This window comes from Eleutherodactylus coqui, chromosome 8 (assembly GCF_035609145.1).
Source record: "Eleutherodactylus coqui strain aEleCoq1 chromosome 8, aEleCoq1.hap1, whole genome shotgun sequence".
NCBI lineage: Eukaryota > Metazoa > Chordata > Amphibia > Anura > Eleutherodactylidae > Eleutherodactylus > Eleutherodactylus coqui.
The window spans coordinates 10,303,995-10,330,002 of NC_089844.1; the positions used below are offsets into that span (position 1 = coordinate 10,303,995).

Consider the following 26,008-nt stretch of genomic DNA (forward strand, 5'->3'; position numbering starts at 1 on the left):
AAAAATCTGCATCAACAATGAAGAAACCAAAGCAGTTCAAGACTTCATCTTCCTCAGAGTGAAAATAGACTGCAATGGAGAATCAGGACCCGAAATAAAATGATGAATCGCGACGCAATGTTAAGTGTGGATGAGATCTGGAAAAACAAAGACATAAGCATTGCAGCAAAATGCTGGATAGTCAACGCAATCATCTCCCCAATCACAACTTATAACTGCGGAAGAAAACAGGCTTGAGGAAAATTGATGCCCTTGAACTTTGGTGCTGGAGGAAACTCCTACAAATTCCTTGGACCACGAAGATCATGAACAGAACAGTCCTAGACCGCATCAAACCAATGTCTGCATTGGAGGGCAAAATTACAAAAGTGAAACTCTCGCACTTTGGCCCCATAATGTGAGCTAGTTCATTAGAAACATGGCTAATGCTTGGAGTGGTCAGTGGCAAAAGAAGACCTGGCCGACAAAGAACGCGCTGGTGCGATACTATCAAAGCCGAGACCAACATGCAAATGATCGAACTGAAAGAAGCCGCCTGGAGGGGGCAGATCCATAAAGCGTCTGACTAAACAGATAAAGAAAGATAGCTGAAACCTTAACACAATCATTTTCGGAGGTTCTTTGGAGGTTCTTTTCAACTCTACATTTAAAAAGCCATAACTGTTATGTTTTCCATGAACATGGCCACATGGGGGCTTGCTTTTTGCGTGGAAATTTGAAGTTTTTATTGGTACCATTTTTTGTATACATATAATATATTGCATAATTTTTATACAGTTTTGGAGGGCAGGAAAAAAAAAACGCATGCATTCTGGGGTTAACAGTATTAATCATGCAGCATAGATAACACATTGTTTTCTGCTGGTTGATACAATTATGACAATACCAGAATTATTTATATATATATTTTTTATTTTTTTATTTTTTTTTTTATTTTTCCTCTTTTGCACAATAAAACCCTTTTATTGGAATGTTATTTATTTATTTAACATTGCTCCATTCAAAGTCCTACACGTTTTTAATATTTCCATCGATGGAGCTCTGCGGGGGTCTGCTTTTTCGTGTGATGAGCTGTAGTTTTTATTGGTATCATTTTGGGGTACCTACATCTTTTCAATCACTGTTATTACACTTTTTTTGAAGGCACAATTATTCAAAAAAAAGCATTTTGGCTCCATTTTCTACTTTTATTTTTACAGTGTTTTCCATTCAGGATAAAATGTGTGTTTAATTTATTGTGCTGGTCATTACAGATGTGGTGATACCAAACATGCTTTTTTAAACAATGAGGGCAAAGTGCACAAAAATGTATTTATTTATTTGATACATTTTTATGATCCTGCAGGGGACTTCAAACTGTTATGCTATGATTGCTCTGATAATACACTACAGTACTTCTGTACTGCAGTGCATTATTTTTTTAAGTGTTTTTTTGAATTTTCAACAGGGGTAAAACAGATATAATACAGAGTACAGTATTAACCATGTGTAGAGATTATACATCACGCAGTTCAGCTCTAATATAGGCAATAAAGTAAGTCAACATGCGATTTGTAATCTAATATACAGTGAGACTTCGGTCCAGTATATAGCAGGTGACATTTTTTGAGTCGGGACTTGTATATATTCTATTTACTACATTATGTATGTAGATACATTTGCAATAATCGATTCCATGGGGGTCGAATGAATATCCTGCTTTCTGATATACACATATTGGGTTGTGTTGACCATTTTAGTTACTCTGTGGTTCGTGGACTAAAAGTGGAAAATGTTCAATAGAGAAAAAAACTGTTAAACATAAGAGGGGAGAAGAACGTTAAAAAAAACTAGTGAGTTAAAACGGACAATGGATTCTTCGGTCAGGGGGTGCCCAGCAATGGAATAGTTCAGCTGCACTATTACATCATGATAAATACCCAAACAGGTTGATACAAGAAACAACGGTAACGGTATAGGAAATGACATGTTCCCTTTTGTACCTATTGGTTCCATACTTGTGGGTGGAAATTAGCATAAATATTCTGAGAAGAGGAGCGATTTTGCCGGGTGGTGCTTAAACCTTCCCGGTTAGTCCAATCTATTGGCAATCAAGTGTTCCATTACACAGTTGTGTTGGACCACTAAGATGATCTCCGTTAATGATGGGACATGGGGGATCCCCATTTTTTGGCTATGGATGATCTGGTCGCTGTCAACACGTGTGACACAATAAACAGGTCAGGGGAGTGCAGTTTTCTATGCCCAGTGATAATAGGGCTACACCTGGGTTCCAATTAAGGTTACCATGTAGAATTGAACATAATGCTGGGTGTACTTGATTCTCTAGTGGCTTAAGAAATTCACATGGCCACCATATATGCATCAGTGAGCCAATTTGTTGGTGACATCTCCAGCAAATATTGGAGTGTTGGGACGGACGATTCCCTAAGCAATAGGGAGTCAAGTATCATCTATACAGAAGCTTTCTATTGGTTTCCAGGTGGTTTGTATAATGGGAAGTCTTAGGGATGAGTTTAAATGCCAATGACCACTGGTCTTCACTGAAGGATTCCTGGAGGTCTTTTTCCCAATTAATTTAAAAAAGGAAGGGTAGATGGAGAAGTTTGTGATATTAGTGCTATATAGGCTTTAGTAATGGCTTCAGCCTGAATTCCACAGTTATGTAAAAAGGACTCATATTTAGTGAGTAAGGTTGTGGTCGGGGGTGGGGGATGATGAGAGAAAAGGTCGTAGTTAGAGATGAGCGAACGTGCTCGGGCCCGCCCCTTTTTCGCCCGAGTACCGCGATTTTCGAGTACTTCCGTACTCGGGCGAAAAAATTCGGGGGGCGCCGTGGCGGCGCGGGGGGTTGCAGCGGGGAGTGGGGGGGAGAGGGAGAGAGAGAGGGCTCCCCCCTGTTCCCCGCTGCTACCCCCCGCACCGCCGCGCCTCTCCCCGCCCCCCGGCGCCCCCCGAATCTTTACGCGCGAGTACTGAAGTACTCGAAAATGGCGGTACTTGGGTGCGTAAGTACTCATTACGAGTACGTTCACTCATCTCTAGTCGTAGTTGTAGGCATTTATAGGATGTGATAATTGCAATGATTCATGTAGTTGTGTAAAGAATTTCATGGTCAGTCCTTCAAACAAATCCTCAACCTTGGTGCTGCCTCCGGTGCGCCATGTGTCTAGGTTTAGATCTGCAATTATAAGTTGGATCACCTCTATCGGAATTTTAAGTATTTGCCACAATGTGTATCCTCCCTACCTGGTGTTCTTCAGATACTGCAGGGGAGGTGGACGGGGAAACTTCTTAGTCAATCTGGAAGCCCATAATAGGTTTGACAGTTTTAGAGCACCCAATGATACTGGATCCAATGATTGGATAAGTCATGCAGCTACCAGCTTTCTAGTTGGTCAAGTAAGGCTGGGTTCACACGCGGTAGAATTGCCACAGAATTTCCGTGCGGACCCGCTGCATGTAAATTGTGCTACATTCACAGCAGCAGCAAAGTGGACAAGATTTAAAAAATCTCATCTCCTTACTGCGGAAATAACCCGCACAAAACCCGCACAAACCGGAACTCAAAGCCGCAACATGTCACTTGTATCACCGGCGTGAATTCTGCACAGGAATTCGCAATGAAACCAACTTGTGGGTTGTTGGCAGGCATTCCGCTGGTAATTCCGCCCTGTGGTGCATAATAATTTTTTATATGTGGGCAGCTGGGCCTCCCTGCGAAGAGGGGAGAGGAAATATTTTAGAGGATACTCCTGCCTTTTTGTTGCACCAGATATAACGTGTTAATAGGTTTTGTATTCTATTTAAGATAGTATTGGGTATAACCGCTGGTAGATTGCAGAATTAGGCCTGGTCAGACGGGCACCCATAGGGGTCTATGGGAAGCACGCTCCCAGGATAGCTCAGGTCCCATCTTTGCACGCACCATGGACCTTTGATGTGAGTTTCACTCGCATGTCCTATCTCTGATTGGTGCGAGTATCTTGTGTGTCTAAAGATCGTTCATTGAACACATATAGGAATCATTGGTTCTTTTAGAAGCAATCTTATTGCGTGTCTATTCATGCGCGGAAAAGACGCTCGTCTGACCGAGGCCCAAATATAAGATTTTAGGCAGCAATTGCCTTTTGGTAATGGTGATGTGGCCTAGCCAAGAGACCCATAAACTGGTGTCTTTTTTGACATATTTTTCAAAAAGCGTTAATAAAGTTTTAAAAAGTTAGTAGGACTCAGTTGTGCGATAGGAAATGTTAGGGTGACACCCAGATACGGGATTCTAGTTTTGCTTGCAGGGTCTCAGGGATTCCCATACTAGGGATTAGAGATTTGGAAGCACTGATTTTTAGTAGCTCACCTGGCTAAATTTTTCAATTATTCTCGATACTGAGGGAAGATTTTAAGTGCTTTTAGCACCTTTTGTGGTGCATGTCCGTTTGTAGCTATTCCCTTAGGTAAGGGGCTAGAGTGAGCCTATGGGCTTTGTATTACCCATTTGTAAGCCCGTCGGGCCCAGGGGATTTGTTGAAGGGTTTGAATAGCCTCAAGGACTTCAGCAGAGCTGAATGGCTGCGATAAGATATCCAATTCAGCGGAAGATAATGTGGGTAAATTCAAGTTGTCCAAGAAGGAAGTTATCTTATTATCGGTGGGTTGGGTCCTAGATTTAATCGGTAGTTAGGTTGTATAGGGATTTATAATAATTCACTGGGGGTCAAATATCTTGACATTTCTTGCGTCATGGATAAAGGGTATGCACAGTTTGGCTGTCCAGGTCTTTACTCATGTTGCCAGTACAGCACCGGGTTTATTACTATGCCAGTAATGTGTCATTTTGAGTTTTCTCTGAACGAGATCATGCTCGTAAATACGGAGTTCTTGGAGCTGTTGTTGAAGTAGGATGCTTTGTTCAATCTATGTAATGCACATAACTGTGTCTGTGAAGAGACCAACAACGCGGTGGTGTGTTTTTTATCATAGGATGCTTGATTTATGAACTGGCCTCTCATAAGTGCTTTGTGGGCGCATCACAAAGTGGAGTCTGAGACTTCGCCATTATCGTTAAGCTGGAAGTAGTCTAGTAATGATTGTAGTCAGCAGGGAGCGTACTTTGGGTGTCGTAATATATAGTTATTGGTGGGTGGTTAAATTGTTCTAAGAGTGACAGTGCAACAGAAGCATGGTCAGACCAGCAAATAGACTGTAGTAGAAGTGGCATCTTTTAAAAGGTTTTGGTCAATCAAGATGAGGTCAATTCTACTGTAGACTTTATGGGGGGGGGGGGGGGAGACAAAAAGGTATAATCATGCGCAGTTGGATGATGCAAGCTCCAAATATCGATTACATTGTTTATATTTGGCAAAGGGACAATAGAAGTTGGTTGGTTTCTAGGTTTAGTAGCTCAGGAGTCCATAGAGGGCCAGAGGGTTTTATTAAGGTCGCCCAATAATATTGAGGGACCGACTTTATGTTGGCTTATAGTTTTTCAAGTTTTTTCAATGAATGCATGCTCTCTGGGGTTGGGGCATACTCTGAAGCTATGGTGTACTTTGATGGAGCAGATGAAGATGACATATCGCCCATTGTCATCAGCGATATCCTTCTGAATAGAGAGCTTTGGATCTGCCAACAAAGAGCGCATTGTGGTTTCAGTTCCAGGCATATCTGTACACCGGGGGGTTGTATGTTTATGATATGTTGCTTCTTGTAGCCTCACTGTTCCCACTGCACAGGGTTGGTGTATATGGGATGGAAGGGGTTAGTGTGTCTTGGACACTCCGTCACTACTTCGGAGGGATCCACAGCTATGGGTCTCTGTGTTGTAGCTGTGGGAACAGGGCTGCCAGCTTCGGGATTTAGCTGTAGAATAGCTTCAGGTGGTGGATGTCAGCTACCGCTGGAGAGCAGGGATACCGCTGAGAAAAGCGCGACTCTGCTGCTGCCCGGCGCCATCTTGGGATGTCCCATTAGCACAGAAGAAGGTCATCATTTTGAGAGGACTTTTCTTGCCTTTGCTATGGAGCATTGTTACTGCCGATGTCAGCGCTAACAACGGGATCAGGGGTGACTGCTGGGTGTTGTGCTAAGCCAGTTAGTAGTCGTACCGGTATGTACTGCGGTGCAGGGACTATGTGACCTCCGCCATGCACACCTGGCCATGCCCCCCCCCCCCTCCCCGCATTATCATTTTTAACGTACATTTCCGCCCTAGGTCAGGAATAGGTTAAGAAGCTTGTGCCTCTTAATACATTAGTTGCATCTGTGCCAATGCACACTTTACTGAGATTGATGGATTAAATGCTGTTCTAAGTCAATACGCCCCTCAGTCCACATTTTTTTTTTCTAATTCCCTCAATTAATATAAAATGAACATTAAGGGTGCCTACCCACTACCGTTACATTTTCACAGTGAAATTCGCATAGTTTTTTTTACCGCAAAATCGCAATTTTGCCGCATCACGATTTTAACATTAACAAGTCCCATAGACACCTAGAAAAAAAAAAACGCTGCGAATTTCGCAGTGAAAAAGAACCGTGGTGGGTAGGCACCGTTAGGCCTCGATCACACGGGCGATGTGTTACTACATTAGCGGCGTGTGAAAAGATCGTTTCTATTAGAACCCATGGTTTCCTATAGAAGCGTTCACATGAAGGAATTTTAGACACACTAAATACTCGCACCAATCAAACATAGTTCTGAGCTTGCAGTCCTTGTCCTAATCTCTGTGCTGCGAGAAGAGATACATGACCTATCTTGGTGCAAGCTGCGCAGGAGTCTCCATTGACTCCTATGGGAGCAGGAATTTATGGAAACTCCTGTGCAGGAAAAGAAGATTTCTGCCGACCGAGGGAATTCCCCGCTGCTTACAGCAGGACATTTAGAACCTGCTGCCCAGAAGCACATGTTAGATGTCCCGCTGTAAACTCCTGTTAGTCCCTATGGGCAAGGGGAGACTCCCTGAGGGTTCCCTTAATCCCAGCAGGGACTAACAGGAATTTACAATGGGGCATTTAAAATGTGCTTCTGGGAGCATGCTTTAAATGTCCTGCTGTAAGCAGCGAGGTATTCCTTCAGCCCCCCTGCTGGACAAATCCCTAGCAGCAAGGGCAGTAGGAGACTCCCTCCACCCTTTTCCCCAAGGGATTTCCCTATAATAGAGAGAGATATGGGGGTGGGGTTACAGAGCTTCTTTGAGAGCATGTGAGGAAGGGGCAGGGTTAGAGGTATCCACCCTCTAGCATCACTTCTCTAGCCCAGCCCTCTCAATCTTTGCTATGGGGAATCCCTGTGAGAAGCTTCATAGCCCCACCCCCTCTCTCTGCACTATAGGGGTATCCCTCGGGGATCCCCACAGCAGAGAAAGAAAGCGGAGCTATGAGTTAATCACCCATAGCAGGGAGAGACAGAGCGGGGCTATGGAGGAATAATCCATAGCAGGGAGAGACAGAGAGGGGCTATGGGGGATTAACCCATAGCAGGGAGAGAAAGAGCGGGGCAATGGGGAATTAACCCATAGCAGGGAGAGAGAGCAGGGCTATGGGGGGGGATTAACCCATAGCAGGGAGAGAGAAAGAAGGGCTATCGGGGATTAACCCATAGCAGGGAGAGAGAGAGCAGGGCTATGGGGGATTAACCCAGGGCTATGGGTTAATCTCCTATAGTGGGGAGAGACAGAGCGGGCCTATAGGGGATTAACTGATAGCAGGGAGAGACAAAGTGTTGCTATGGGGCACTAACCCATAGCAGGGAGAGAGAGCAGGGCTGTGGGTTAATCCCCCATAGCCCCGCTCTCTCTCTCCCTGCTATGGGGAAATCCCGAAGCCCTGCACGGCTTCTTCTCTCTCTCCTCCTGGAGTAGCTGCACCTTTTTAAGCACAGCTGCTCCAGTGAGCAGCTGTATGCCCATGCGTTTTGTATCACAGTATAGGCACGATTTTTTTTGCTCACCTATACTGCGTCAAAACGGCGCTCGTGTGAACGAGGCCTTAAGCAGTTTCACTAATGGTATTTTTCAGGCGTATAGCCATGGAGTGTAGTAAAGTATATTCACCTCCTTAAATGGCCCCTGATCCAGCATAGGAGACGGTCACTGCTGCTCTGCACCTGGAAGAAGCTGGCAGTGGTCTTGTGCTGCGGACTGTGCATGTGACCACTCTGCCAATCACAGGACTCAGTGCTCACGTGCCGTTCATGGCATTAGTACTGATGAAAGGCACGTGACCACGACCACCTTCTTCCAGAATCGGTGCAGCAGTGACCGGAGCTCCTGCGCTGGATCAGGGGCCATTTAAGGAGGTGAGTAGTGATTTCTTTACATCAATCCATGGTCATGAGTCCTAGAAAACCACTTTGATTATGAATTTCCTTTTTTCCCTTTCATTTCTGAAGCTCCTGTGCAGAGAATCAGCCCCCATGGTAACAGACAGCAAACAACCTCTGTGCAGTCAGACCCTGCAGTCATGTTCCCATGTATCTACCAAATGTACGCAGGATTACACCCCACAGAATGTGTTACCCGGGAGACTCATAGGAGGACATTTATCTATGACTGATCTTAGGTGAGTGCCGCTGGAGTGAGACGCGCCACAGGAAATAAGAGTCACAAGAAGCTTCAAGTGAACCTGTTACATTCTAAAAGCCCCACAAGCTAAAGTTATGGGCTTATAGCAGTGGGGGTGCCAGGTCAGGGGAGTGGACAAAGAGAGGGCCCTGTTACTATTGGGGGCACCACTGGAGACACTAATACTATTGGGGAAACTATTATTATTGAGACAATGGCTGGGGGCACTATTATTATTAGGACCACTACTAGGGTCACTATTACTATTGGAGGATATAATTACTAGGAGGTTAAAAACATACCTTGTGATAAGCCACACCCCTTAACCACGCCCCCTTTACCTTGGCTGGTATGTTTCTGTGACAAAAGTTGCAACTATACATGTGCCTATAGGTTGTAGCAGGTTCCCTTTAAGAGGCTTGTACCTCTTTGATACATTTAACGCATATTACTCTAGAGGTCCTCATCTATGACTGGGGTGTAGAGCCCTTGACTTACATAAATGCGTTCATGGGATGTGACGGGTTCTCTTAAATACATATGTCACATCTTGGGCCACTCATGAGCCTCTTGATGAAGTCTACGCCAAGTAAAACCTGGCAGATTTATGCTGTAACTTATCCAGCTTCTAGTGTGAGTTCTACAGAATTCAATGAGTCACATGTAGCCCCGCTCCCTCATGCCAAGCCCCGCCCACTGCTTAGAAAAGTATCAAAGGCGGTGAATACACTGAAAAGTTGCAAACTTTTGCTCAAGTGGGACTTGTGCAAAAAAGAACAGCCTCTTTACATCCGAATCCCCCCTTATTCTGCTAGGAGCCATAGGAACAAAGCAATAGGACATTTTTAATTAAGACCGATCGCAAAGTGGCTCCATCGTTCACTTCACACCTCCGGTATGATATATATTCTAATGCAGAGTCGCTCACATTTGAACAATGGCCATCTCCGAATATCAGAACAGTCATTACTGCTAAAATAACTATATTTTGGATGAAAACCTGAGACTATTAAATGTCACAGCGAGCCCAGCTGTTCAGCCGCAGTGTGGAATTTATACAGCTGCCCCGACGGCTATATTTACAGTGAATGGCGCTTGTGTCATTCCGGATAATGAAAAACTGGGGGATGATTTTATTCTTGTGCAATCTACGGTGAATGCAGTCAGCAATATTACTTATTCAGCCTCCGATGTGCTTTTGTTTATCCAAGTCAAATCTCTGGAGTTTTTTTTATACTTTTTGTTTGTCCATTTGGCTTTTAATGTGAGATCAATGTCCTCTTTGTGTTGTGGAAAGCATCGGCCGCGGCGCTCAGGGTCTGAACTTATTCTTTCACAAGGACTCAGTAGCAATTGAGTCTAGTTCCGGCCCGGCGAGTGGCAGTCAACAAGTGGTATTTTATTGCAGCCGGCAAAGACGTAGAAAGGTGAAGCTTTACTCTTCTTCTATAATATTATGTTTTGTTTCCTTTTTGTTGTAGTTTATGAAATGGAAATGGGGAAGCGTCAAAAGGACAAAGTGTAAAGAACGGCGGGACCCTAATTATGCCGAAGAATACTACGGGGCGTAAAGTCACGGGAGGAATTTATCATGGATGGTTGTGAAGTCCGCGCCGCTGCAGGCGAGGTGGATGTTATTTCCAACACATTTATCATAATCTTGCAAGATGCTGTCAATTGTGTCTCATCTCTAAATGGAAGGCATCACCTGTATTTTTAATAACTCCCCCCTCCCCACCCCAGGGGCACAAAAGCAATAAAAAGGGTTAAAAAAAAACACAAAGTAGAAAAAAAATGGGATTTTTTGTTTAATTTTCCCTCGTTTAAAATAAAACGGATAATTTTGGTATTGTTGTAATCGTATCAACCCGCAGAAAAAAACTGAGCATGTTATATATTCTGCATAATTAAAGGGGGTTTCCAGTGCGATTACTACTGATCCTCAGGATAGGTCCTCAATAACTGACCGGCTGGGGTCTGTCGCTCGGGACTCCGACCGATCAGCTGAGCAGGCGCATGCTGTCAGCGCCGTCAATACACAGAGGTCAGAGCGGAAGCAGCGGAAGTCTCTGCGCCGCCCTCTGTGTAGTGGCCGGTGCTTGTAACTGCAGGCACGGCTCGCACGGATTTCAATGAACGGATTTAACTAAATATGTCGCCAGAATAAAAGATCATAACATAAATAGAGCAGTAGAACCGACCACATAAATACTCCACCATAATCAAGTTAATAAAATAAGTACAGCACCAGAACCAAGCTCATGGCATAAATGCAGTAAGCAGTTATGCTGAGGGGATGACAGCAGCGCCTTGAAACTTCAGAAGGGAGGAGGCAGAGCCGGGAGAAGGACAAATCATGAAGCTCTACAAGATGCTGCTGCATGGAAGAAGATCATTTGGCCTGGTGGTCCTAAGCTGGAAATCACTCCCAGCCCCCTTCCCCTTCCCGGAGACCCCTACCAGCTGGTGGCTGGTACTCTGTGCAGCCAGACGGGTTGCATGTAGCTAAGGCCGGCCATGTTTTTATTTCCCTGTACCATAGAGTAAAAGAAAAGCTAGAAGCTAGAGCCACACACGCTATCAATGTATTTTGTACGGTGCGGTACGGGTTTCTCCATATAACAACATATTTAAATTCTCCCCAATGACTTATCCTGGGGAGCCTTAGGCCGGCTGTACACAGATGGTCGCATTCTGCATTCGGGAGCACACAGCGGATTCCAGCCCTGACCGCGGCCGGCGACAGCACGTACCTCTTTAAATCCGTATTGCAGATTGGCCGCGGGTCAGACGGCTTCCTCTGAGTGCAATGGAAGCTGTCTGTGCGAATCCGCATGAAAACGAAAATGTTGTGATTTTTTTTCTCTGCTCGCAGAAATCGCAATTCGTTTCCACGGGAGTGTGGGAAAAAGCGTTTTTGCATAGCATGTTCTGAAAGAGATTTGCTGCAGATCCGCGATGCGAACGCCAACCGCGGATTCCGCAATGCAAATCAATTTGTGCGCAGCCGGCCTTATTGTCCATCAAAAAGCCATTAAGACATAAATCCACTAAACGATGCTGAGGGAAAACAGAGGATTACAAAGGAACGTCCTGTGGCTTTAGGTAGATGAAGGTAGGTCACAACGGTCCGCGCTGCGCTCCCCAGCGCCGCATCTATCAGCCGGATGGCGCACATGGAAATGAGATACACAAGAGCGAATTTCATCTCGGAGAGGGGAATACGACTTTCTAACCTCTCTCACAGTTGTCCTCATCGCTGCCGTCTACACAGTCGTGGACCTCGTCACAAAGCCACCTCACCGGGATGCAATAGGCTCTATTTCGGCATCGAAACTGGTTTTCTTTACAGTCAGTCACACAATCAACCTGAAGAGCAGAAGAAGAAACATGTTACTGAGAATGATCTGCGTTGGTCTACATTCACATATCGTTTACCGCTACGCTCATTCCTTATCCTTGGGGCTCAATCTGAATTACCGAAAACCGTATTCAGAGAGAATCGGCAACCAATTGTTAGACTTCATGACCAGTGGGACATTGGTCTCTGAGACTCCAACTCTTCAAAGTCTTCCCCTGCACAGCTGCTCCCTGGCCACCAGGGTGTGCAGGGGAACTGCAGCCCAGCTCCATTCTAGTGAAGGAGGGCAGCTACAGATACTGAACCTACACAGCCAGATACCCAATAGCGCCGCTCTACAGGAAAAACCAGTGAAAGGGCTGTAGCACTCAATTTGCACTGCGGCCTCCTAATTCTCAGGATAAGTGGAGTCCCAGGAGTTGACACCAATCACAAAAGATATCCTAGTAGTCCAGTTGTAACCTAGTGAAGGCCTGTCCTTAGGATAGTTCTTCAGTAGTCTATCTACTCTTCTCTGGGCTGTTGTGCTACATTCTCTAGGTTTATGTTGCGGGGAGCCTCATCATTATCGTTCAGCTCCCGGTCGAGGGCACCTTATGTTACCAGACTACAAAACTGTTTAGATGTTATATTTACTGTATAAACATTGTACATGGATGATACATGGCTATATCCTATACAAAGTACGATCAGTGTATTAGTATATTAGACCGGGATCGGTATCCAGTATAGGGATATTGACAGATCAGGTGACCGCTGGCCCATAGGGAGAGTAGTGGTCCGGTCACATTGGTAAACTAGATAGAGTTAAGGACCTAGTGGAGTGGAGTTAGGCTTGCCATCATCATCTGCCTTTCTGTTTGATGATCGTCGGATGAAGTCTAGTCGTCATCATCATCCTCACTCATCTCCAGACCCGCAGCGGACCGTCCTGTTATTACTGAGGATTCCTGCATCTTCCACCGGCTACAGGGGCCCTGGCATCAGGATCCATTTTACTTCTGACTTCTGTGGTATTGTGCATGGGACCCCCTGGGCACACACATATATATGTATATCCCGGTACATAGGTACAGTTAATTGGGACTGCTAGTCTAAATATTGACCGTTAAATTCCATGTCATGTATATCTGTGCCGTCCCCAATCCTGACTTTATAAAGTTGCTGTTATGATCGTTATTCACTATAATTATTGATGTTGTATAATGTAGAATTGGCTGCCTGTTCCTGGTAATGTAGAGGTAATCCTCAGGAAGAGATCCTTGTTATGTCAGCGGCTCCATCCTGAGTGCCGGGTCTCCGGGTCCCATACGGGTCAGCGCCAGGGCCTGTTGGGAAGGATAATTAGTCATAACCCCCCAACCAGGGTTACAGTAGTTATCACAATGTACCAGTCTGACTGCTTCACGCAGGTCAATTGGGAACAGCTGAGGGTGCAATGAGGTTTCTGCCCAATCTTACTGGGTCTTACTAATGTCCAAATTCAGTTGCTTCATATGTTTGTACTCAAAGTGCGACTCTCTGTAGTCATGATTAATGCAATGCATGTATCCACTCTGCCAAGACTGGGATAACCTTGGAATTCCACAATTTTTGATGAATTTTGCAAAAGAGAGCCCTGGTATCTAGCTTAGGGTTCCCCTGTCTTCGAGACACAGCAGAGATTAGGTCTAAGACAGAGGCGTAACATGAAGCTTCTGGGCCCCAATGCAAAACCTGTAAGAGGGCCCCCAACTATAATGCTTTATTCATAGTACTGAGCTCCCTATATGGAGAAGAGAGGCCTTATGGGCCCCCAAGGCTCCTGGGTCCGGGTGCAACCGCATCCCCTGCATCCTCTATAGTTATGCCATTGGTCTGAGATGTGGTGAATCAGCTTCAATGCTGGGAGTGCCAGACCCAACTCTATCAGGGTCACTCAGGGTCACCGTTGCCTCCTTATCCACATAAGACGAAAGCCCTCACTGAGTGACTGACTCGCCGACTGACTTGCCAAAAGTTCTCCAACTTCTCGATGTCGTAGAAACATGAATTATCTCCAAAATAGGAAAAGTAATTGGGTCCCAACTCGATTATTCAATTCTAGCGCAAAAGAATTGGCGTCAAAATTTTACGTACATAATCTAAATCTCTCACTTCCAGGTGTCATAGAAACTTAAAATTTGGCACGCGCATTGAATATGTCATAAATAGGAAAAGTTAATGGGTCCCAACTCCATTATTCAATTCTAAGCGCAAAGGAATTAGCATCCACATTTAACGTACGGAATCTAATTCTCTCACTTCTTGGTGTCATAGAAATGTGAAATTTGGCACAGGCATTGATTATGTCATAAATAGGAAAAGCTAATGGGTCCCAACTCGATTATTCAATTCTATGCGCAAAAGAATTAGCGTCCAAATTTTACGTACGGAATGTAATTTTCTCACTTTCCGGTGTCATAGAAACGTGAAATTTGGCACAAACATTAATTATGTCATAAATAGGAAAAGTTAATGGGTCCCAACTCGATTATTCAATTCTATGTGCAAAAGAATTACCGTCCAAATTTTACGTACGAGTGTAATTTTCTCACTTCTTGGTGTCATAGAAACATAAAAATTTGGCACGAGCATTGATTATGACATATATAGGAAAAGCTAATGGGTCCCAACTCCATTATTCAATTCTAAGCGCAAAGGAATTAGCATCCACATTTTACGTACGGAATCTAATTCTCTCACTTCTTGGTGTCATAGAAATGTGAAATTTGGCACAGGCATTGATTAGGTCATAAATAGGAAAACCTAATGGGTCCCAACTCGATTATTCAATTCTAAGTGCAAAAGAAATAGCGTCCAAATTTTACGTATGGAATCTAATTCTCTCACTTCCTGATGTCATTTTATATAAAGGAAACGTTGCATGGTTACCTCCCCGTGGTGTTTCCTCGGTAACGCAGAGAACTATGCAAAATGGTGATCATATGTTTTTCCTCAGTATCTCTAAAGTAACCACGCCTTCATAAGATTTTCCGTGTGAACACCAGATAAACACCAGTACCAAATTAACTCGGGTGAAGCCGGGTATATCAGCTAGTCTTACATATGGTTCTTCTTTGCTCAGGAACTTTAGGAAGCAAAATATGAACAGTTCAAGCATTTCCCAGATCAGCTGAGTCTTTATATGTATCTTCCGCTTCAGTGGTTTCCATTCAAAAGTCTCTTCTCTGTTTATTGGGCATATCCATGTCCGTTTAGTAGGGTCATCACCATGGTTTACCTGGTACTGTAATGATTTCCATGTCAGACAGACAGGAGGGGACTGGGCGCAGCAGCCTCTCTGAAATTTGACTTTGGTTGAATATGTTCGTACCAGCAGGGCGGTTACTGCTCACCGCGGTATCACACTAGAGAGTATCGCCAGCTCCTCTAAATACAATGCAGCCGCATTCACTGGCCATTCCCAGTGGCTTTCTTGGTAAGAGACTTGCTTCTTGTCCCCGCCCCTTTTTAAAGCCACAGTTCCTCTATGCAATAAAACATTACATCAGCAATTAAACAGTAAAAAGAATGTACCCCCTAACATACATATAAACAGGAACCTCCCATAATAATCCTGCAAGTTAATATATAAACTTGTAGACTAATCAACCCGACCAACACCAGGGTAAATTAATAAAAAACAAAACCTACGTACCTCGTCGGAGCCATCAGCGCAGTCATATTCACCGTTACATCTGAGGTATGCCGCGATGCAGCCACCACTGTCACACACGTACTCGCTGGAGGAACAGGTTGGGGAGGCTGGTGGAGAGAAGATATGGTTGAGTAACATGCGGTGGAAACTAAATATATCGTCCTATTTAGTTATGCTAATAATGGGGGGGGGGGGGGTCTATGACAACCTCACGGAAGGTGGTAAAAAATCATCTTTATCTTTGGCTTATCCGTAAGTAAAACATAACTGTAAGTTGTTGTATTATGGTATATCAGAATGGATCTGGGGGGATAATGTATCTCCTTGTGGATGGCACCAAGTGGGTGTATGGTAGTTTTATACAGGCCATGCAATGCTCCCTGGGAATATAGTATGCAAATAGGGGATACAAAGGTCTCTCCACAGCACCACCTATTGAAAGACAGCTTAGTTAGAAATCAATGTCTAATCTTTCAACAGGCCTTCTAACATGGCAAGGAATATAAGCTAACCAGAGTGTCCTGTGAAGGAATAGACCGCCATCTGCAGACCGGTTACTTCACTGTCTTTGCCCCTCATTCGTGCAGAGCAGGTTGTTGGTTGGCTGGTGAGGCGCCTTTGATGTGGGTTTAGGGGGATATAGAATTCTAATTGTCGAGAGTACTAAGTTGACATACGTAATCTGCTTTGTACTGGCAAGCGGCAAAAACCCTGAAACAGCAGGGAAGAAGACTCTTGTGATATAGAGACTGGTAGGCCATCAGCCATTTTGTATGCAGAGGGATCAGCCTTATTCTCATTTGCATAAGGAAAGACTAGAAGCAATGGGATGAAACTGAAAGGGAGGAGACACAGATTAGATATTAGACAGTGAGGGTGATCAATGAGTGAAACAGGTTACCGCAGGAGGTGGTGAGTTCTCCTTCAATGGAAGTGTTCAAACAAAGGGTGGACAAATATCTGCCTGGGATGGTTTAGTGATCCTGCACTGAGCAGGGGGTTGGACCCGATGACCCTGGAGGTCCCTTCCAACTCTACCATTCTATGATTTTATGTGTCATCCATTTGGTGTGTAGTTAGATTGAATTGGTAGCTTTCAGTCAACCTTTGACCTACTTCCTCACTCCTGCCTGTTGATATTCGCACTTAGAAAGGCCATTGTCTGACATTCCCCTGGAGCAGAGCTGTGATGTAAATAACTCCTGTCCTTTCTTTTCTTCACTTGTTTGTTTGGTGTATAATTAGCATGAGAAAACCCAATTATGTGACCATTTACTTGTTAATGAGGTCTAAAGGCGCATTTAGACACAAGGATTATCACTCAAAATTTGCTCAAAAGCCATCTTTTGAGCGATAATCATTGCACCTAAACGCGCCATCATGTTTGTGCACTATTTGTTCATTGGTGATTTCTAGTGCCCCACACTGATTTTCTCAGTGAGCATCGCTGACAGTATTCTTTCAGCTGGTATCTCACTGGCAGTTCTCAGTGGGACACCAGCTGAAAGCGCTGAGAACAATGCAGCTGTTTGTATACAGGTCCTAGCACAATATGAATTATAATTTTCAGAATCGGGCAGGCCAGCTGAACAAGATACACCTAAACTCATTGGGGTGCGACGCAGAGAACACCCGTAAGTGGCGTATCCATGTACCTCACAATAATTTCTGTGTCATATTTGGTATCGCTAAGTAGACAAAATTATAACTGGAAATATGCCAGGCATATATTCCCAATTAGAAGTTCTGCAGAAATATGGCCAAAAAATTTAATTGGGTTTCCATCGAAGTGGGCTAGGCATACACTCAACACACCCCTCAGTGATGACGAAAGGAGGCCAGAGGAGGTGTGGTCTGAAGAGACCATAAAGCAGAGGGATTCCCTCTCTACTAGACCTCAGAGATTTGCTTAGGCGAAGGTCTGCCCATTGTTTCCGTGACTCCGCACTATCAAGACTTGGACTGATCTCCAACCTGGTATCTTTCTAGTATTTTATCCCTGTTTATTTTTAGTACTGTTTGTGTGTGTATGCCTGTATAGCCTTATACTCCTGTGTCACACCTTTTTGTATATTATATATATATCTGCAATTTATTAGTCAAGCCTTGTCCATTTTAAAACAAACCATAACTCCAAAGATTGTGTTCCTAATTCCTAGTCTGGGTTCCAGCTTACCTTTAACAGCTGGTGGTAGCAGAATGTGTATGTGGGTAGAGGGCAGGAGCCGTTAAACTGGATCAGGTGATGATTTGAGCTTTAATTTCACATGCGTGCAGAAGCCCGGGAAAGCTGGGAACAAATCAGCCTGTACTCTAACGACTCTGCACTTGCAATTCCCAGTGTTCACAGTGGCGAGAGTGCTCAGAATAGTCGATTTGCGACAAATCGGTGATATAGGTGAGATCTGTCAGGTCTCCCCTCTCCTAACTGTGACAACTCTGATTTGGCTTATACCCGTATTCATGTTCCAAAGCCTGCAGTACAAGTTGAAGATTGATTTTTCAAAAGTTACCCTTCAGTAGGCATCACTGTGGAGCACCTATTGAAGAGTAACTGTTCGAAAAAGCTATCTCCAACTTCTTCAGGAGATATAGAAGTCATGGGCCCCGTAGCAAAATTTAGAATTGGGCCTCCACCTCTCCTTCCCCCTCATAAATTATATTAGAGGCAATATATCTGAAATGTTGAGGGTTTAGATAGAGCGGCTCAGCTCTAGTATAGGAAAGCATTCACACATCGTTATCTAATATGCTGTCGTTTTAGGGCCTAAGGCTGCCTTCACACGGGCAGTAAAATCACACAAGACTTGTTTATTTTGAGATGCACAAATGTCGCTCAAATATGAACCCCATTCTTTAGATTGTGGTCATACACATGAGCAATGCTTTCCCACATTAGACCACGATGTGATGCTATGTGGGAAACAAATCTTGCATCGCAACACCCATTGTTTTCAATGGGGCCGGTGGCAGCAGCACCGGCTCCATTGAAAGCAATTGAAGAAACTCTGCTGTGACAGCCGCGGCAGGAGATTGCTTTTTCCCCGCTGTGATGGGAGCCTTTTTTGCAATGGAAACACCTCACATCCATAGGGAATTCACATGGTGGAGAGCGCAATATGGGGGTGGGATTCACGCCTCGCCCGTGTGAAGTTGGCCTTATTGTTTGTTGTTCAGTTGTTGACGGTATTTGTATTGAACGATTAGCATTGAGATTCCCTCGATCCAGTGAGAATCTGAACAGTGATTGGCCTGTGTAAAAGGGCCCATACTTGCGCTTTTCCTTTCGCACTCAGCCACGCCTGGGTACCGGAAGTGTGGAGGTCCACACTAGACTCTGCTGCTGCCCAAGGCCCGCACACTGCCCTTAAAGCAACCATTCCTTTCAATAACCAAAACATCAGGTAAACGACTCCCCTTACTCCACCACTTGGTCCCGTGAGTTCTATGTTCACCCCACTCCTCAGTCATGTTGTGTTCTCGCCGGTACGGAGCGTAGTTGCGCATGAATGGCTTTTTCCTTCTCTGGCTTTTCAAACTCGGCGCCATAGTGCAGATAGATCCTGCCTGATCTGTCCTGCACATAGTTTATACTACATGTGGTGAAGAAAGGGCAAATCCTATCTTTTCTCACCCTTACAATTAGCGGGTGAGAATACCGATAGTGAAAACCAGTGAAATCAATTGAAATTAGTGGTTTCTTTTTGCCCCGCTCTGTGGCCGTGATTATCATAGCGACATAACAATTAAAACACGCCCGTGTCTTTAAGCCCTAATGGAGAAGCTACGTTTCAGTAGGTGATGCTGCAGAGGTCCTGAACCATCTCCCACTCGCATAAAGAATATGGACACAGTTAAAACTAATAGTTGCTGATATTAGTGAACGTCTTCAGCGCATGTCCTGCTGCCCCTTTAATGGTAAGAGAGGAAGAGGAGTTCCACAATGAAATATTATCCTCTAATGAGCTACTTTGTAAAACTAGTTTTAAAAGAAAGGAAGAAAAATCCACTCGCTGCTAAAAAAATTCCCACTAATGGTATTGTGTTTACATACGAAACAGAAATGCCGCCACTTAGCAATGAACTCAGCCTTCAAATATGACTTTTAAACAAATTTAGTTTTTTGTTAAAAAGTATTTCCACCGATTTGCTCAGACTTTGCTGTAGAGGCGTGTCGGAGGGCATTATCGAAACATTGTGTTCTATGTAACATTGTATACCTTATCACCGCTACTTTATCTTGGATTGTAGCCTCCATTGAAAGAAATGAAAACCCTCAGAGGAGGAGCCTGCAGTGGTCGCTACCAGAGTGCAATAGATGCACAGTAGAAATAGCAAACTAAGCCGGACCAAAAGACACAACACTAGAGATGAGCAAATCTGTGGAACTTTGATTTGCTAGCATTTCGTCAATCTGCAAACATCCTGTTACAAACTTATATTTCCTGAAGTATTAGATAGTGAGGATAAAATAGGGATCTGTATTTAGGAGGGTCTATAAACCCTCCTGTGTGGGGTCGTATATGCCGAATGGCCCTTTATTAGAGCCCCATCTAGTAGAGCATTGAATCTTCAATGGCAGCAAGAACCTCAGCAATTCATTGTGGCATAAATTCCACTAGGTAGAGTAATTGGAGTAATTACCCAGAGCCAGCATGGGTTTGTAACAAACAAGTCATGCCACACTAATCTAATTTTCATCTATTACAGAATCACCGACTGGGTTGATCAGGGAAATGCGTTGAATATAGTATATCTTGGCTTTAGTAAAGCATTTGACAAAGTATCTCAGACCATACTTATTGAAAAAATGACCAAATCTGGGATTGACAAGGCAACTGTTAGGTGGATTCACAACTGGCTGAGTGATCGTACTCAAAGAGTGGTCATAAATGGCTGCACATCCAAGTGGAAGAATGTATCAAGTGGGGAACCACAAGGCTCTGTCCTGGGCCCAGTGTTGGTCAACATTGTTATAAATGATCTGGAGGAGGGAATTGATGGGAAACTGATCAAATTTGCTGATGACACAAAGCTAGGAGGGACAGCTAATAGAGATGAGTGAGCGCGCTCAGATAAAGTAGTTACTCGAACGAGCATCGCTCTTCTTGAGTAACTGCTTACAGGTCCGAACAGGCTCGGGGGGCGGCAGGTGTTAGCGGGGGGGGGGGGGGGGTAGAGAGATCTGTCTCACTCTTCCCCCATTACCCCCCACCTGCCCGAGCAGTAAGCAGTTACTCGAGAAGAGCGATGCTCGCTCAAGTAACTGCTTTATCCAAGCGTGCTCGCTCATCTCTACTAGCTAACACTAGGGAAGAGAGGGAGAGGATTCAAAAAGATCTAGAAAAGCTTGAACAGTGGGCGGAGACTAACGGATGGGTATTTAACAAGGAGAAATGCAAAGTCCTACATCTGGGCAAGAAAAATAAAGAAGCACATACAGAAGGGGAAGAATTGGGCTAAGCAACAGCACATGTGAAAAAGACTTGGGTATACTAATAGATCATAGATTGAACATGAGTCAACAATGTGATGCAGCAGCCAAAAAGGCAAACACAATTCTGGGATGTATTAAGAGAAGCATAGAGTCTAGATCATGTGAGGTCATTATCCCCCTCTACTCTTCCTTAGTCAGACCTCATCTGGAATACTGGGTCCAGTTCTGGGCACCCCACTTTAAAAAAACAGATAGACAAACTGGAGCAAGTTCAGAGAAGAGTTACCAAGATGGTGAGCGGTCTGCAAATCATGTCCTATGAGGAACGGGTAAAGGATCTGGGAATGTTTAGCAGAAGAGAAGGCTGAGAGGAGACTTATAAGCTGTCTACAAATATCTGAAGGGCTGTCACAGTGCAGAGGGATCAGCCCTATTCTCACAAGGAAAGACTAGAAGCAATGGGATGAAACTGAAAGGGAGGAGACACAGATTAGATATTAGACAGTGAGGGGGATCAATGAGTGGAACAGGTTGGCCATGGGAGGTGGCGAGTTCTCCTTCAATGGAAGTGATCAAACAAAGGCTGGACAAATATCTGTCTGGGATGATGTAGTGAATCCTGCACTAAGCAGGGGGTTGGACCTGATGACCCTAGAGGTTCATTCCAACTCTACCATTCTATGAATCTATGAAATCATTCTGCAGGAATATGGGACTTAAGGTTTGCTTAGAGAACTTTCCCCACACTATTACTCCACTTCCAGGACAGGAATGGGTCATCGATTCATGCTGCTTGTGCCAAATTCTGACCTTCCATCAGCACTGTGCAACAGAAATCTGGACCCATCTGACCAGGAGATGTTTTTCCGCTGCTCAGTGATACAAGTTTTGCGCTCTTTTGCCCGCTGGAGTCTTCCTGTTTCTCTTAGACACAATGGCACTGGATCTGGTCGTCTGCTGTTATACCATCCGTGCGGAGGAACGGCGAGTTGTGCGTTCGGACACATTAGTTGGAGCTCCAGCGTTGTATTCAGCTGACTGTGCAGCGTGTTGGTCAAAACGATTCCTGCCATCCTCCTCCGACCCCTTTCAGTGATGAGTTGTTTCCGTCCGCAGGATCCCCTTTCTTTGGATGTTTCTCCTTGATCACGTCATTCTCGGTATACTCTGTACACCGTTACACAAGACCCTCCTACCCGCGGTTGGCGGTGAGACCCCGGCTAGTCTAGCACCGATGACCGGCCTCGTTGGAAGTCGCTCCGATCGTTGGATTTTCCCATTTAATGTGGATTCACACTGAAACTGATACGCGGAAAACTTGTCACTGATTTTATGCCGCACTCCGGGGTCACGGGGGGGGGAATTACCAAATAGGGAATTGCCAATCATGAGAGTTCCGGGGGCTCTAATAAGGGGGGCCACTCAGTGTACATTCTTATTATGACTAATGACTGGACTCTGGGTTTCCTTGCAATTGATATTTCTTTGGAAAAAACAGCATAAAGTTCAAAAGAAAGAGAATAAAGTGACTGCAGACGGTCGTACTGAGCTCTGCCTTCTGCTATAAAATGCTGGTCTGTGGGGGGAGGTTACTATTAATGATGCTTAATTAGCAGCAAGAAGAGATGATAAAGGATGTGATAAAGAGGAGAGTGCTTGACACAAGTGCTGAATACCTCCGAGACGTCTGATGGCCTCCTGAGAGCCGTGTTTGTAAACACTCTGTAGTGATATCTGATGGTGAGATCGGCAATGTGACATTAGTGGGATTGAAAGCTTTAACACATGTGTAAGTATATAGTAATTATATTACTAGAACTAATGTGACTACAAGGAAGATTTAAAGAATCACAACAACAAGAAGTGAATGATAAAATATCTGCAGTGTTTTGTTGCTGCAGGATTTTCCGCTGCTCCTTAAAAAACAGTCCTGTGGAAATCCTGCAGGAAACAAGGGGTTAATTTCCATCTCATCTCTGCCATGTTTGTCTAGCAGATAGCCATGGGGTAAAAGTTAGACAATGAGGTATGGCTTATAGTTGATGGTCTCCTCCTGAAGGAAGAGCAGTAGGGAGAGGCTCCTGCTGCAGCTAGTTGGCTTACAGCTTATGGGAAGAAGGAAGAGCAGTAGGGAGAGGCTCCTGCTGCAGCTAGTTGGCTTACAGCTTATGGGAAGAAGGAAGAGCAGTGGGGAGAGGCTCCTGCTGCAGCTAGTTGGCTTACAGCTTATGGGAAGAAGGAAGGGTGGTTGCTGATTTTCTGGGATATATAGAGAATAATTATTTAGTAGTTTTCAATTAGCGTAAAAGGAAATGATGATTTTAAAGTGGTTAAATGACACTCAGAAATAGGTCCCCATAGTTACTGTCGCCCTCTTCACCACCACCAGTCTGTTGCTCTTAGTCCCTGCTGATGGCGGAAACAATGGCGTCACATTTTTGGTCACATGCCGCTGCAGTAAATCACTGGCCTGAGAGGTCAGGTAGTCAGGTGACCGTTGAGGCCAGTGATTGGCTGGAGTGGCATGTGAGCAATGCACGTGAATCAGCAGCGACCAGAATGAAGGGGACGGGGTCGGTGGTACTGGACTTGGGGTACAGTGAAGAAGCCAGATGGTTTATTTTAAGCTGCTACTTACTCCAGGGCACTTTTTTTTCTGAATATTGTAAAACGCCTTCAAGGAAAGAACTGCTAGGCATTTTTTTTTATTTCTCTTAAGCTCTCCTTCAGCGAATGTTCACACTGTGGATATTTTGATGCAGATTTGATGTGGAATCTGAAGGGATTTCCTCACCTGGCAGAATCTTCGCCACAAAGAATTGATACAGAATCTGCACGGATTCCACATCAGATCGGCCTCGTTACTCCTAATGGGAAGCCAAGCCGCACAGATTACAAACCCGCATGCAGAAACAAAGTGTCAAGTCTCTTGCAGGCGTGGAATCTGCATCGGGAAATACACACATGGGTTTGTCCATGAGAACGGCTGAACGTGCTTGTGGATCTGTTGCCGTACAAGAGCGCAGCTGCAAAAAAAATCCAGCTCAGCCGCCGGCTTCTGTCGCAGTTTTTAAGACAAAAACCGTGTAGAAAATCCCAATGCAGAGTCTGTCCGTGTGAACAAACACTTCAGATTCTACTAGGATCACTGAACACAGGTGAACGGTCAACCGCTTTATATTCAGACTACAAGTTTCTGAACCGGGCTTGTCCAGTGAGCTTTATACCTTATCACTGATTGCACCTAAGTTCTTGTCACCTATAGATTTGCATTAATTAACCACTTCCCAACCACCTTGGAAGCCAAGTCCACCCCATACCCAACAGCTATCAGCTGTTTCTGACAGCCACTAGTAAGTACCGTGATCAGAGTTGGCTTGGATCATGGCAGTTAACTGTTTAGATGCCGCAGTCAAAGCTGACCATATCTCTTGACAGTCAGCAGGAGTGGGGGGACCCATTCCCACGCCCCATTGGCACCCCCCTACAAAATGATCGGAGTGTGCCGATGATCTAGTATGGCAGCCCGGAGCCTACTGCAGCCTCACAGAGCTGTCAAATATAGATGTCCATCAAACCCTGCCTGTGGCAAAATCGTTATAGATTGCAATACTGAAGTATTGCAGTATATAGTACAAGCAATAAAATGAGTACAAGTTCAAGACCCCCATGAAAGTGTAAAAAATAAGATTTAAAAATGGTTAACAGTAAAAAAAAAAATGTATAAAAAAGTTAAAAAAACCTTTTTCCTGCTTTCCCCATAAAACCTCTAAACAATTAAAACGCACTACACATATTTGGTATTGCCATGTATATATCACTATACTTATACCGCACAGTGAAGGGTGTAAAAAAGAAATGACCTTATAACAGAATAGTGGTATTTTTTGCTATCTAGACTACCCAAAAAAATTGAATAAAGAATGGTCAAAAATACATGTTTTTCAAAATGGTATTGATAGATGCAACAGTTCATGCTGCAAAAAATGAGCCGTAACGCAGCCCAATCAACGGGAAAAATAAAAAGGTTACGAGTCTCAGAATACGGTGACAGAAGGCAATTGTTAATAAAAACATTTTGATTTACTTTATAAAAGTAGAAAAACATTTAAGACAATATACAAGTGGTACGGCTGTAATCCTGCCGACCCGCAGAACGAGGTCATACGGTGTAAAAATTAAACCTTCCAAAAACTGTGCAGTTGCTTTTTTCCCCTCTTTGAATTTCTCTCCACTTTAAAATGTGTAAAAGTCTTCCCATACATTATACACTATATTACATGGCGCCATTAAAAATACAACTCGCCCCACAAAAAACAAGTTCTCAAACAGCCGTCAATGGGAAACTTGAAAGTTAATGGCTCTTGGAAGGCAGGGACAGAAAGTCTAATATAAAAAATGAAAAAAACCACTCTGGTCCAGAAGGGGTTAATCCTTACCCATGCCATCCTCTGAGTCCATGGGTTGAATCAGTCGGCAACTGTCTATTGAGCCCTCACATATACTAGATGTGTTCCTGGTTAAGCAGACCTCATGGCCCTACTGCCTAAGGAAGCCCAATAACCCCTCTGCCCCATACGACCATAAATGGCCCCAGAACTTTGCTCTACGCCTCCCATATTATTCCACTGACACGGCCATGATCGCACATTCAGCACCAGCATCTATTACTTACATATAATAACTCGGAGTCATTAGAATACCTGGTTTGCAATTTTTCTCATCGTCTCCAGCTTTACAGTCATCGTGTCCATCACACTTCCATTCGGTGGGTATACACTGGCCGGTGGCACACTGGAACTGGTCTTTGGTGCAGCCGTTATCACAGTTTCTCTGTCCATAAGGAAATATAAGGAAGATCTTTCATAGAATATATACGAGGTTTGCAGGGAAGCATCGCTATGCAGCCCCACCCAGCACTAGTGCATTACTTAAAGGGGGTCTTTAGGGTGACAAAGTAGCTGAACTGA

The 26,008-nt window shown here is 44.3% G+C and overlaps 1 protein-coding gene across 1 annotated transcript in view; it reads right to left on the reverse strand.

Annotated features, from left to right (window-relative positions):
- The window catches only part of LRP1B (LDL receptor related protein 1B), a 1,872,788-nt gene that overhangs the window by 164,905 nt on the left and 1,681,875 nt on the right, over positions 1–26,008 (reverse strand). Inside the window, exons 70-72 of the mRNA XM_066577770.1 lie at positions 25,742–25,871; positions 15,602–15,708; positions 11,798–11,930 (exon numbers count right to left, since the gene is read on the reverse strand). Of these exons, the coding sequence (XP_066433867.1) occupies positions 11,798–11,930; positions 15,602–15,708; positions 25,742–25,871 (370 nt within the window). The remainder of the gene's footprint in view (positions 1–11,797; positions 11,931–15,601; positions 15,709–25,741; positions 25,872–26,008) is intronic.